This window comes from Corvus brachyrhynchos, unplaced genomic scaffold, assembly GCF_000691975.1.
Source record: "Corvus brachyrhynchos isolate BGI_N302 unplaced genomic scaffold, ASM69197v1 scaffold48, whole genome shotgun sequence".
In the NCBI taxonomy this organism is placed as follows: Eukaryota; Metazoa; Chordata; class Aves; order Passeriformes; family Corvidae; genus Corvus; species Corvus brachyrhynchos.
This window is the reverse complement of record NW_008240027.1, coordinates 181,453-196,318: the sequence shown is the minus strand read 5'-3', so window position 1 is coordinate 196,318 and position 14,866 is coordinate 181,453. Positions and strand designations below refer to the sequence as shown.

The 14,866-nt window shown below is 41.5% G+C and overlaps 1 protein-coding gene across 2 annotated transcripts in view; it reads right to left on the bottom strand.

The window, feature by feature from the left end:
* Positions 1–14,866, bottom strand: part of RAB3B (RAB3B, member RAS oncogene family) — a 50,612-nt gene that overhangs the window by 2,468 nt on the left and 33,278 nt on the right. For both annotated transcript variants that reach the window (XM_017743590.1, XM_008640744.2), the window contains 2 exons: positions 7,786–7,904; positions 2,472–2,596 (listed from right to left, as the gene is read on the bottom strand). In XM_017743590.1, the coding sequence (XP_017599079.1) occupies positions 2,472–2,596; positions 7,786–7,904 (244 nt within the window). The remainder of the gene's footprint in view (positions 1–2,471; positions 2,597–7,785; positions 7,905–14,866) is intronic.

The following is a 14,866-nucleotide window of genomic DNA, read 5'->3' as shown; positions in this document are numbered from 1 at the left end:
ACTGAGAAGCATTTCCTTATCTCCCTCACCCCAGGGCCCTCAAAGGCCAACCAAGCTGTTGCTTCTGTCCTGTCAGGTTATTAAATTGCCAGCATCGAGAGCTGAGGCACCACGGAGAGTTTATTTTGCAATGAGCTCTGTTCTGTTGTGCTTCATTCTGGGGATATTCTGCATTGCATCAGTTTCCTTTGATTCTGCCACAAAGAAAGAGAAAACTTGTCTTAACTGATCAGTCTGCCACTGCTGGCAGGCTGAGTCACCTCGATGTGTGAGCTAAGTAGATATCCACCCCATTCAAACCCTTTTTAAGATTCATGGGACAAGGGGTGAAGTGACGGTGGAGATTTTGCCTTGTTAGCAAACAGGGAGGGCTGTCCTGCATCACACAGGGGTTATGTCTGCCCCATTTGCTGTTCTGCTGATGAATAAAAATGTATATAAAAAGCATAGGAAATCAGAGAACTGCACTTAGATATCAGTCAGTCCAACATTGGCTCAGCTTCTGCTACACCAATCTGTTTTGGTTCAGTTCACATTCAGGCCAATAACAATTTCTTTATCTGATTAGGGAATTATTTCAATGATGTTAATGTCACTATGCAAATTTAGAGAAACATGCTGAGGGGATAACCTTTATGTGAATCATTATGATGAACATTAGCACTTTAAGCAGTCAATAGCCAATTAAAGAGATTCCTCCCACCTAACTCACAAAATAATTTCATATAATGCTGTACACATTGGCATAGTTACTATAATGAAAAACTGATCTGATAAAATCAGATCTATTTTTCAGCTCTTTTAAAAAGAGTGTTTTGGAAGTTGGGAGCACAGAAGAGCAGGGCTGGGACAGCACTTCCCAAAGGCATGATCAGCTTTTGGGCTGCTCTGCACTGGGGTGTGTTTCTCCAGGGTGAGCTGGACAAGCACCAGGTCGGGGCAGAACTGGGGATTCTTCTGTGAAACAGTTTCCTACTGATGGAATCAGTTGCTATGGTAACCGTGTGTGTGTGTGTGATTTGAAGTGTCCCACTAGTAAAGGATTCAGATTCTAGATGCCAAGTTTGTCTTGAAACAAACAGATTAATTTTGGGAAGAGAAAAAAACACTAGAAGTCCAAATTGGAGTGGGAGTTAAAATAAAACTCCATTTGCTGCTACTTTGGTCTGGACAAATTTTCAGTTACCAGCAGCGTAATTGTTCCTGTGAAATAGGTGCCCATGCATGCATCCACAACCTTTCTGAGAGTCTGCAAGCCAGGAACCAAGTTTATTCACATTCATGTTTTCAAAAGCAGATTAAATTCTGATGGGTAAAAAAGAGCACAGAACTGACTTGGCAAACTAACCATGTCTTTGTTTGCTTTGCCAGTCCTACATGTCAAGATTTACTATTACAATAATAACAATGGGTCTAATTTGATATTTGCTTGTTATTTGTTTAGGATGGCAGTGCCTCAAGGCTCCAGCCATGAATGGGACCCCTTTGTGTGTGTCATATGTAGAATTTACACCTTCAAGGCCACACTTTAAACTACTGTCCTGGAACTCCAGAACCCCCAATTTAACAGTTTATTATGCACCCTCCAATTAGTGCCTAAGGATTGAAGACAACACAGGATTTTATAACTTGAGGATGATGGTAATTCCTTTGGGTCTGGTAAGAATCTCTACTCTTACAAGCTAAGCAAATATTTATGCCCACTGTAAGGGTCTTCACTGTTACCTGAATGAAATTTTAACAGGATTTACTTGCTACTTTGAATTCTTTAATGAAAGACAACAGAATAGTTAAATTTTAACGTAGATCCCTTATTTCATATTTAAAATATCTTATATGCTATAATAGATAATGAAAAATGATAAATAAATTATAAAGAAGTATTAGTTTACTTTGCTCTTCATTATAAAATTTTCATTGCAATCCCAGCTTCCTCTCAATGGAACTGTTTTGCTTTTTCTATCCCACATCAATAACGTAATGTCATTTTCTTACCTGGATAGAGAAGCCTAGTACATTTTAAAAATATGTTTTACTCAATTCTTCAGTTCTGATATATAAACTTCTTTCTTTTTCATTGTTTAGTTAAAAAAAAAAAAGCTTCAACAAAAATCAATGTTTGCATTGATTTGCAATGAGTACATGGTACTTGGAGACAGAATTGTGTTTATGAAACCTTCTTCTCTTTTTGTTCTGCTAAGCTAATAAAAGCTTTTCACAAAAGCTTTATATTCCTTTCACCCCTAGACATCACCTTTATAGATACAGCAACACTACAATTATTCTACCAGGTATTTTTGGCCTAATGAGCACAAAACAAGTAAAATATGAAACTAGAATATATTACACTTCTTAGTTGTGAGACCATTATTGAAGTATTACTGCTGGAAGGACTTATTATTGTACAAACTAAAGGAACACAGTATAGAGAAGCAGAGGAAAAAAGGTAGAAAGAGAAGTTTTGCATGTACCCAGCTGATCCGCCAGATGTTTCCCCTTCTCCATGGGAACAATCCTGTCATCCTCCATGTCACATTTGTTTCCAACCAGGATCACCTGTGCATTGTCCCAGGAGTAGGTCTTGATTTGTGTGGCCCTACAGCAGATGAAAAGAGATGGTTACGTTCCATCAGCTGTGCCAAAATACAATCCTGTATTAAATATGAAAACAAGTACCATTAATGGCAGTATCAACATCCCCAGGCTGTGTGTGGGTCCCAAGACAAATGACCAGGCTTACACACAAAGCAAGAATGCAGACTGTGTAACTCACAGCACTGTTCTATTTTACTACTCCTTAACTTTGTGTGACAACAAAGTTTCTTGTTGAGATTTTGCAAGTGTTTTAAAGATCACAGGATCCAGATAAAAAACTGAACCGAGTAATTTTTGAAGATTAGGGACAAAAAAGGCTTTTTGTAAAGCTTATTCTCTTTCAGCTGTCATGTGTCAGAGGAACAACAATCAGTTACAGCTCTGAAGGATATTGTCCTACAGAAAAAGCCACACAGTAGATGCACACTTCATGCTGGATTTACAACTTCTTATATAAGACAGAACAGTAATAATTCTCTCCTTTTCTGCAGCACATTTTGCTGTAGAGTTTTAGGAACTCCATAAGAACAGATGGAAACTGAAAATCACATAGGAACATGGAAACAACTGAAAAGCAGAAACAGGAATTTACCAAATTGGGAAGATATGAGATCAAAGCAAGGCTCTATGAGCTAATACTTGAACCCAGCAGGACTAAGGGTAAGGCAGGAGACAGCAGCTGCAAAGACAGACCAACACCAGCTTCAGGGGCACAGGGATGCAGTGCATGGGAGCTTAGGCAGGAGCACTCAGGTGAACTTGGAGCCTCTAAAGCTTTCTGTGGCTCATGTGCTGAAACTGGAGTGAAGCTCACTGTGGATCCCGGGGCTCTGACCTTACATTTAGCCTTTTTAGAACTTTTCCATGACAAAACAGAATATTTTTTTAATATATCCTGAGGGGCCAGTCCTGTCCCACCATCCTTGGTGAGGTGTCCCAGAGCCAGCAGCAGAACATTATTAGCTCAGTAGCATTCACTTTCATCCATCTTTTCAGACCCACACAACCTATTTTATCTTCACCAAGTCAGCTCTATCTTTTAAGGCTCCCTTCTTCCCAAGGGTAATTAGGCTGCACTGCCAGAAGCCATACACTCCCCTCCTCCATCCTCCTGCATTCCCTGACTCACCTTCCCACTCTTTGCCCCTGCTCACCACCACTCCAGGCAGGACACTACAGTTTCAGGCAAATCTGCCACTTCCCAGGAGAGCCAGGAGTCCTCTCAAACTTTTACTTCTGTGTAAGTTTCCTTAACTCCCTTAACAATAAAGCACTTGATTCCTTCTCTTCTGAATTAGCAGCAGCCTCCAGCTCTGATCTACTAATGACAATTTTTAATTAGTTTGAGTTGTTTACTTGCTTTTTTCCATGGAAAGCAGCTGTGTTACTCCAAAGATAACTGGGAAAAAGGGTGTCATTGCACTGTGCAACTTGCCTTGAAGCAGCAGCCTGCTTGGATTGCCCTGGGGAATAGGAACCTCACCCAAGCCCAGGCCCATAGTGCAACATGCAAAAATAAACAAAGACTGTGTGCAATGAAACTTCTTACTCTCCCTAGTGTCCTCCTGGAAAGGCACTCACTCCAATCCCAATTTTAGCTCCTCCAGTGTCACTTTTTTGAACGCCTCCATGTAGACACGCCCCATGAGAGCTAATATCAATCTGTGATGAGTTTTTTTGGGACTCTGGGGTTTCTCAAAGCTCATCAGAGAAGGGGGTGACTGCAGAAATCAGCCAAAAGCCCAGGAAGATGACATCTCCCCAGTCTCCCTCCATAAGCAATAGAGAGAAATAAAGTCTCCCCAGGTTCAATTTAAAACAACTAAAAGCAGTCTCCTCTTCTGATTCACAGTTCAGTCTCTGGATTCATTTCACATGAAAATTCATTGTACCCTGGCATCACATGGGGACATAAATCTTAACTATTTAAACAGAGTAACTTAGAAAATGAAAAAGAAGCAAACAGCATGAAGGATCTCCCAGAGAAATGCATCTTTCTCCTTGTTTTATACAAGTCAGTGGAAAACCTCTTACAGAACACCAATCTTTATTCTTCTTAGGAATAAAAAACAACCAACCGACCAAAAAAGTTATGAAGAACATGTAAAAGAAACCCTGATGTCCATACAAAAAGAAGAGCAGAAAATTTCCAGATGCTTTTGGAAAGATAAACTAATAAATACCAAGGCTTGTGTAATGGAGCTGTTTCAACACCTATCAGGGCAGCCCAATATACACACTGGGAGAAACATATTTCTGTGATACAATAAAATGCTGTGCCTTGTTTGTGCTGAATTCCCCAAATTAACAAAAAAGCACAAACTTCATGCCTTGTGCTTAGAAGAAAAATAGTCTCAGGTTCACAGTTACATGGAGGTATCAACAATTCAGTGTGGGTTAAAGATAAATGTTGATGAACTCAGCTGTCACTTAGATATAAGTTAAATTTTACCAATTTTTATTTTCCTTCTATGAAATTGTCTAGATTGTCCAAAGCAGAGCTTCCATAATATCTTCTATTTACTTTACAGTTTCAAGTACTGAGTATATTTTAGTTCCATTGCAGTTTCAAATGAGTTATAAACAACTGATTTATCTACACACAACTATCAACCCAACATCAAATAACAGCTGTCAAAGAAGACTACTAAAAAAAATTCTAGAAACTGAGCTGCAAGCTATGAAAGCTCATTTAACCCTTTCACTCACCCTACAGGAAAGACATATTCAACTGAAATAGTTACTTATTTTCAAATATCAGTTAAAACCTATCTTTCTGTTTGCCTAGTTGTATTTTTTCTTGTTAAATAACCTGACAGAACTCTTGCCACACTGCAGTAAGGAAAATCACTCAGGCTTAACATTTTAAGGCTTCTCATACAATATGTTGTACATCTTCCAGTGAACAAGAGAACAAGTCATGTTCCAGGTATTCCCAAATGCATTTAAATTGTGTCTCTTTCTCAGTGGTTTTAAGATGATGAACATCATTAATTGAGGTGATTCATGTCAGTGAAGGAAAGACTCTGCTTTGCATTCATATTCTACTTAGAGAGTTTGTCTGAATACCTGATACACAACCATGATCCTCTCACTCAGGAGAGAAAGTGCCTTTATTTGGTTTAGGAGACGTCTGAGTGACACAAAGCAAACCAGGATTCTCTTCAGGACATCCACCCATAAGAAGAGTGAGGATAAAAGATCTCCCAGGGAAGAAGTAATTTGGCAGATTGGGAGGGATATTCTTATTTCCCTTGTGGCCCAATGAGGGAGCTGTTAAAACAGTCATGTGCCAATGAACCAGAGATGGAGACAAAGGAGCTCAAGTAGTAGCCACGTTAATTTTCTATGGAGAGTACAGCTCCTGACTGAAGACCATATCCAGTGTAATAAGTTTTTTTAATCATAACTGTATCATGCAGAATGGTGTGGGGAAAAAAACCAAAGAAAATCCCACTTGCTATGATAGAGAATTACAGACACTGATAGAGCAGCACCAGCACCAGCCAAAAGCTCTTTTTTCCATATCTTGTGCCTTCGGATGTTTAGAAAGCAATTTTGCAGACTGGGAAAAACCATCTCCCAGTTGCAATAGCCACTAGAGGACTCTGCTGGCCCAGAGATGCTGGCTTGGCAGCAGCCCTCATCTCCTCTCCTGAGGACAAGCTTCAGGAAGGAAGGAAATGGGTCCTTTTTATCCACCCCACTATCTCATTTGGGCTCAGAACCCTAAAGCTGGTTGGAAAGATTCCTGACATACAGAGGAAAAACACACTGATGGTTCACCTCTGTCCTTTGGCTGACAAGGTGCTCTTAGCAAAGATATTCCTGCAGCTCCCATGGCACAGGAAGACATGAAGTCAAACAGACAAAGCTGACCTTTCCCAGTTCTTACTCTCACACCACTGCCTTTGATAGAACAGACCTTAGACTACTTCCAATATAAAGCTTCAAGTTAAACTCCACCTCTGCAAATTTTAAAATAATAACAGCTCAGAGACTGAGACTTGGTAATTTTCAGCTAATTTAAGACTGATAAGTAAAACCTGCTAGAGCAGAACCTACAGACAGACAGGTAGATGAACAGTGTGCTCATATGGATCTTGTTTCATCAGGGAACCAAATTGGAAATATTTATGGTTTAGTGAAAGATGCTGCCCCAGCTCACATGCCTGCACACCTATGGAAAACATCCCTGTGCAGACACTTGCAGAAAAAGCTTCATCTGAGCTTGGTGAATGAAACTTGATGGACAAAACTGGTTCTGGCAAAACCTCTGGGTTTGTGTTTTTAACAAGAAAAGAGTGTATTCCTCTACCACAAGCTGCTGAAGGGCTGCTCAGGATGGGGCTGCAGTTCATGTGGGGTTGTGGTACTGGGGATGGGGGGCTGAAAGTGGAGACTACATCTTGAATGTGACCATCATGACCAACTGCTTTAGTGAACAGAGAGAACAAAAACTGGGCAGCTTTGGAGAGAAGACAAATCGCTTGAAACAACAAACCATGTTGTTGCAGCTTTTGAGTTACAGCCTAGCTTAGGGGATACAGAATAGGTGTTCAGTAGAAAGCCAGGCTGAGGCAGATGCTGAGAGCCAGTGTCACAGCCAGGATGTCACATGCTCCCAGTAGGTCACTGAGATCCTTGCAAATAAATCTGACTCAGGAGAGCACATTAACCACCGCACTGCCCTTCTTACCACGGTGGCCATTCTTATCTGCAGTGAAGGGAACCAGGTAACCAGCAGAAATGACTTCGAGACATTTGAGTGGAGTCACAGGGCACTACTGAGGATCAACACAGCCTTTCCCCAAATCCCTGAGATATGATTGAACAACCACTGTTAATCTGTATTTTTAGCAGCATAGCCAGAAACCTCATAAGCCCAAAAAAGCATTAAGGGATTAATTTCTTTACAGTAAATTGATACTTTTAAAAGCACAAAGTACTGTAGTATGCTACAATATCTGAATTACAACCTTTTCATTAAAGTGAAGCTGTAGAACTTTTTCTAAGGAATGTTTATAAATCAAATTATTTAGATGAAGAGGAAAGAACACAGTGATGCAAAGCACTATGGAGGGTGGGATGTCTCATGCTCTCAACAAACAAATGTGGGGAGAGAATTGGCCAAAACCCAAACGAACCCAACAACAACAACAACAACAACGGTATTCCAGTATTTCCTACCAGTCCTGCACAGCATTGAAGGAGTCTTCACTGGTGATATCATACATGAGGACAAAGCCCATGGCTCCTCGGTAGTAGGCTGTAGTGATGGTCCTGTATCTTTCTTGTCCAGCTGTATCCTGCAACAGAAAGGAATATTTAGGCTTTAAGACTTCAGTTCTCAGAAGCAAGAATTGTAATTAGGTCCTATATAAAAAATAAAGCAACCACTTTTTGTTATTATACATTTTGGACTTCTCAGTTGCTCCCAAGTGAAATGAACTCTACTTACATTTTAGCATTAATTAGGCTTTTGCATCAACCATTATTTTTTAAATGCATTTTGACACATGTACTATTAAAAAAATACAGAAGATGTCAACCCTTTAATTGGTCTTCTCTGCCTCAGGCCCAATGCAATAATAAAATGTTAGCAGAGTTCACTGAAAGCTGACACTTCAAAGCAGAGGCAAAATAACCAGTCCAGGACTGTACCAGGCAGAAAATATTCACATGTTGCAATTCAGTGTCATGGTCAGGAAAATGTCCTTGAGGTAGATGCTGCTGGCGACTCCTTTCTTGCCTCAGGTTAGAGACAAGAAATAAAGATTTGATACAATAAACATTATTATACAAAGTGAATTTAATGTGGAATATCCCAATCACAAAGTCTGAAGTGCACATACTAATTTGAGATCTATTAATCCTCTTCTGTTTGTTCATCTTAATTCTGTTTACCCAGAGAGTTCCTGTAGAGTTCCTCCACCTGCAGTTGTCATTTCTGTGTTCAGCTGGGCAGCACAAAGGTGAAGCTCTGGCATATGCAACAGAAGAATTCTGAAAAGCTTGTGACAGCTAGAAAACATGTCAACTACCATCTGTTGGATGCCAATAGCACTTTTCCTCTACATTTTGCAAGCCTATTTTCAAACTGAGGAATATTTCTACACCAAAACAGCAGTCCTACAGCCTAATCCATTCCCTCTGGACCTGCCTTCTGAACCAGGGAGAGAAGTCGTGTGCTCTCACCCAGAAGGAGTCGATTGTCTCTCTCACTTAGAAGGTGTCTATCTTTCGAACACATTTCATCCTTCTTATGGCAAATGGCAGCTCTGCGAAACAGCTGCAGGGAGCCAAAAGGCATCGCCTTCAAAGTGTGCGCTCAGTATGAGGTGTCAACTTATAGTTACTGTGATGGGTTAGTTCTAAAATGAACCATCTTTTAGTCCTCCAAAACCCAAACTGAAGAATGCATTTACTGCCACTGGTTTAAAATGTGATGAAAGAAAAAGACTCTAAAGGACTAAACAACCATGTAACTAGTTGGAAGAATAAAATAAATTCACATAGAGCACTCTGGCAGGAGTAGAGATCAGACTCAGCACATCACCACATCCCCAGAAGACAGTGGGTAGGAAACTACTCAGCTTTAAAATCATCCTCCTCATCATTCCCATACATGCAGCTTTGTTTTTGCTGCATGCAAGAGACACCATTGGCCCTTGCAGAACGCACAGCAGCCAGTCTCTGGCCACCTGTTGTTCAGCACCAGAACATCACAGAGCCTCTCTGTAGGAGGACAGCGCTTGTAAATAAGCTCCCTACAGCTTTCTTAAAAGGCTCTGCTATTGCACTACTGTGAGACTATCCACAGCTGTAACATACTGTGAATTTCCGAGTGGAGAGGCTGTGCAGCTGGAATCTTGCTGTTTCTCCACCAGTTCTCTGGGAAAATAAGTGGTTTTTTCCCTTAAACGTGTGTATTTATTTCAAGATGGGGTAGCCCATTGGCTGATCATGATGAAGCACTGCACACTGGCTGAGGAACTGTTCTGCTCCCTCCGGACAGCAGGTCAGAGGTGGGAATATCAGAATGAGGTGGGCTCCACCCGGCAGCCTGAGTGACCATTTCTTTTCCTGCCAGCACTCTCATATTCACTGACACCAATCTCCCCTTAGCTGCTGAACAGCTAAACCAGCCACAACAACTAGATCCTAAATATATTTCTTCAAGGAAGGAAGGTCTCAGCAGTAATAGTATTGTTCTTTTATTCAGAGAGATGATAGTTGCTTTATTTTAGCCTGATTTCCTAAAGACATGAGGCTCAGTAAAACATCAGTCTCCACATACACACTTTTGGTCAAATTTTGCTGAGGGAAAATGTGTTCAAATGTTTTTACATATGACACAAAAAGTAGTTGGTAAGATGAAGAGAGACCTTAAGCATACCTTAGCTGTGAAAAAAGCTTAAGTGCAACGATTATCTTTTCCCAGCACCACAAGATTCACATGAGAGAGCCTTTCTTTGTGTCTCATTAGGAGAAGGCCCTAAATCAGTATTAGTAACTCCAGAGATTCTGCAACCAACAAAACCAAACAAATCCATAGGAAGTCAGGCTTCTCCACTTCTCATGCTCACAGCATTATTGTTTGATACCTGCATTCAGAGGCTCTTCTGCCTTCCAAATCTCATGTCCTATTTTCTCCTCTGTGTTTAACCAGTGCTCACTCTGGCTTAGGGCATGAGGCTGTGACTAGGCAGTAAGTGACTGCAAGACACGTTGTCAAGTCACATGCAGAATAATTTGGAAATAAATTAATTTTGACAACAGGTCAGAGCAAGGACTCAGCTGTGGGGACATACCCAGGACAGCATCCAGGCTGTCCTGGGAGGCAGCTTCAAGGGACACTCAGGGTGACTTAAAAAACTTGCCCTGATACCACCTTAGTGCCTCGGCTCAGTCAGGAATTGGACTGAGAAAGCCATATTGTCCTATTTCCTGAAAGCTCTGAAATTAAGCAAATCTGGTTTGTTGATTTCAGTATTCTGACTGTGATCCCCCTGTGTGTGGGGATGGGCCCCAATTCATACATTAGTGAGAGATGGGGCTGCAGGAGGTACAGAACCCCAAAGGATAACATGCATTTGCTCAGTCATAACCTGTCCTAAGGTGGGCAGTGCACTTAAATCATTAGAAAGTGAAATTGCATATTCACTAGGATATACTTGTGGGCCTGCCTTCTCAGGTTATCAGAGGAGTGTGTGTGAGGGAAAGGCATCCTGTATCTCATGGTATATAAAGTTTGTTCACACCCCTGCCCTGGTAGCCATGTGCTACAATGCAGAGATGTGATTCATCTCTTCCTGAGTCACTGATGGCTTCCTCGCTCTGTTTTACTGTACAGATACAGAGCATGTCATTTCCCCTCACAGCCTTATAGTGGCATTTCTCCAACTGCATTTCAGTTGTTGTAGTATCACCCTGAAATTACTTTTTTCCTCAGGTTACACTAGCTTCTTAGACAGCGATAAACTGGCTTAATTTTCTTGACTCACACCATGAGAGCTTAAGTGCATACCTCACCCCACACACACAGATGCCTCAGCACAAATAAAATAAAACAAACTGCAAAATCTGAGCTCACTTTCTTCAGCATTTACAACACTTGTCCTTCCCTCAGTTTAAAACACCACAAACTTCAGGTAATTAGTCATTTCAGGTTTTTAAGCTCAAGTTGTTTATCTAATGAAGGAGAAAACAACTGACAGAAATTACTCCCCTCCCGCCAAGTTGTTTGCAAGATTTCCAGGTAGACCACAAACTCATTAGAAGACAAGTACACAAGGCACAGGTGGGGATCAGCAGAAGGGTGATGTAGCACTAATTAACACTCTAGCCAAATGCCTGGGAAGAACAGCCTGAGCCCCCAGCATCCAGGAACCTGCTAGGCGTCCCTGAAGAGGAACCAGAGAGCTTGGCTGTAAGCAGGCACAGAGGGGTCTCTGTGAGGTGCATTTACACCAGTGTGCTAACAGCTCTGTTCTTCTGCTGCTTATGTGTGTGTCTGTCCTTTACACAAACAATTAAAAACACCCACAGGACCATTAGTGGGTAGCTTGAAACAAAAATTTGAAGGTTTTGCATTAATGAGCACTCAAAATTCAGTGTTTACCAGAGAAGAAAAAGACCTAAATGCATTTGCATTGTGTGCAGATGCCCTCTAGTCTCAAGATCCATCACACAAACATTCACAATAGGAGTACAATCAGCTTTTCTTAAATGTACTTGGCTGTTGCAGCAGAAGCTGCAAGGTACTAACACAAGAAACATATTTGAGTGTTTAGATCATGACAGATGCTCTTTGCTGCAGGTCTGAAAAACCAGAATCCCTGATTCCGAACCATCCTTCTTCTAGTGAAGATTTCCAGCCACAAGTTCTTTGTTCCAAATAAAATGTCACTGAAACATCTAATCTGTACTGAATTTAATCTCCTTAGCACCATGACTTTTCTAGCAGTGTATGTGACAAATAGCCTCTAAAGAAATAAACATTTCAAATTTTTTTAAAGGATTACGGTGTGATTTCCATGGGTTTTGTTTTTTTTAAAGAAGAACAATATGCAAGAATAAGAGTTGCTTATTGTCCAGCTATTGGCAACATCTACAAGCTGCACATACTTGGCAACATCCTTGCTCAGGCTGCTCAGAGTCAGAACAGAGGCTATGTTCACCCCAATACTCAGCACCCACCACAATTTGGGGCTTCATCAGACCTAGTGAAGGAATGACTTCTTCTACCCTGTTATTAAATGTCACATTGTAACACCCACACCATGGGTTTTTGCACCTTGTTTGGAGTTTGGTCAGCCCTGGAGATGGGATAATCCACTTCCCAGCCCCGTGGTTATAGGGGGATGTTACATTCACACACACATTGCCTTTGCAAAAGCAGGCTTTGGAGTGGAAGCCACCAAGAATCAGATAAACAAAAGTCACCTTGGGAAAGAGGAAGGGGAAAAAAACAACCCACCCACCAGGTATCACAAGGGAGAGGGACCTTGGGCAGACTAGGATGTGTCATTAATAAGAGAATCTTAACATTAAGCTTAGTGTTTCCTGCTGGCAGCTAGAAATAGGAACAAACAGGCAAGCAGGATGAGTCACTGGTTAAGACATGGAAAAGATGTGATGTCATGAAAAACCTGTGAAGATTCAATTGCTGCCAGGAGCAAAATAACACCTGGTTCCTTCAGAACTCAGCTCTGATTAAAATGCTCCAGTTCAACAGATCATATTAGACATGTTTTTTTTCCTCTTTTGTTATTGAGTGCTCCCATTGCCCAAGAGTCACTGGAACCTACTCAGACACATTTAGCTACCTTGAGAGCCATTTCATTTCAGCATTTGCAGGAAAACATTTCTGATGTGAAAAAGACCCAACACAAAACCCCTTGCCTTTTTTGATAAAATGCTCTATCCTTGCTAAGTGCCTTTTAAAATTTTCCCCATTATCTTCACTTCCACTCTTTAGAAGCAGTAAAACCAGCAGCCTTCAATAATTTCAGTATGACCAGTTGCAGGAATTGCCCTTTTCTTATCCTATTTTATTTACCCTGTATAGAAAGTTCTATCACCCTGTTTTAACATTCCCACACTAACTGGTCGCAACAGAGAGATGGAAATTTTTTGAAAAGAGACTTTTAATACATGCAGTGTCTTCAAGAGCTCACCAGCATCTGGTCAGTCATCAGAGACCTCAGTCATGCCGAACACACAGGCTTTTGAAGTTGTTCCCTGGAACTCAATAGCTGAGTTACAGCAGGTGAAGCACTGCACTTTTCAAAGTACTTTTGTAAAATAAACTGATGAACAAGGAGGAAAAGTTACTGTAGATTGACCGAATCCACTATTAAAATATTTCTGGCAGTAGGGAACCCCAACTCTTGTAGCTTTTCTCAGCAACTCCACACCATGTAAGACAAAAAGCGCATCACTGACAATCCAATAGGGTGCATTTGCTCAGCAGAATGTAATTCCCACACTGGAATCAGGCCAAGGTACTGTGATTGACACTACTGCTCATGACCTGCTAAGATGTTAAAAATGTTATTTCCATTTTCCCAGGTGCCTTAAGATTGTGGTGAAGATTAGCATCAGTTGCCCTTCCTGATCTGTCAGAGGGTAAGGAGGACTGGAGTAGGACTGGCTTGCCTATGAACCTTATCTGCTCTTCTCATCTTTTTGTAGGCTGAGTTTTTCTGTTAAAGTATGTAAGAGACAGTGGCTGCAAAGGAGAAATGCCATAAAGAGATATACAAAAGATTAAGTTCATTGTGCACATTTCTTAAAGCTTATAGAATTGAAAATCTTATATTTCATTACTTGGAACTAACCCGAAGATCAGTGTTATATTTTTTTATTATTTCTGATCCAGCTACCTCGATAAAAAAATAAAGAAATGGCAGTGATAAAAATCTGTAGCACACCACATGCCTACTTCAACTTCCATTTCTTTAGCTGCAAGTAAACAGCAAAGTTCAAGAGGGATATGATGCACTTGAAAGCCCATCCACTGTGGGAAAGCGATAAAACCATCACTGGTATGATAAAAACACCAAACCAAAAACATCTAAGGCGCTGAGATCCCAGAGTAAGTAGCATTTTGGGCAGTGGATGCATTATTATCACGGCATATACTGCTAGTTTTGCTAGATCTTTTTAGTTGTCCCACGTATATCCTTTAATTCTGTTAATCAGCCACTGCAAGAGCAGCTGTACAACGCACAGATGTCTGAGCAGGGTTAGCCACTCTAAGCATTATTAATTAGCTGCTGTTGGGAAGCTGCTACATTAATCACAGCCGGAGCACTTCAGAAGCAGCACTCCCTCCTGTGAAAGAGCCAGCGTGGACATCCTGACTGGTCCTGCAGGGCGGGACATTGACGTGCTCCAGCCAAGCGGCCACCGCGTGGGTCGGCACAGCTCCGTGCCAACCCGGGAGATGTGCAGCAGCACAAAGGGAAATCTCAATACATTATGAATCGGCTGCCAAAAGAACAAGTGCACAGTCTGGGAGGAGGAAGCGAAGTGATCTGCGGTACAAATCCGCCTGGATTCTGGTTCTTTGATCTCGGAGGGAACAAGGCAATGAACACTGCGGTGCCATGGGGCTCCCTCCTCCTCCACCGCACGCAGGCGAACGGAGCAAATCCCCGCACCGAGCAAGCCCCAGCCAGACTTGCCGGAGCCCGTTCGTGGGTGATCAAATGTCATGGTAACCGGCAGGGGAGCGGGCAGCGACAGGGGCTGGCGGCGGGGC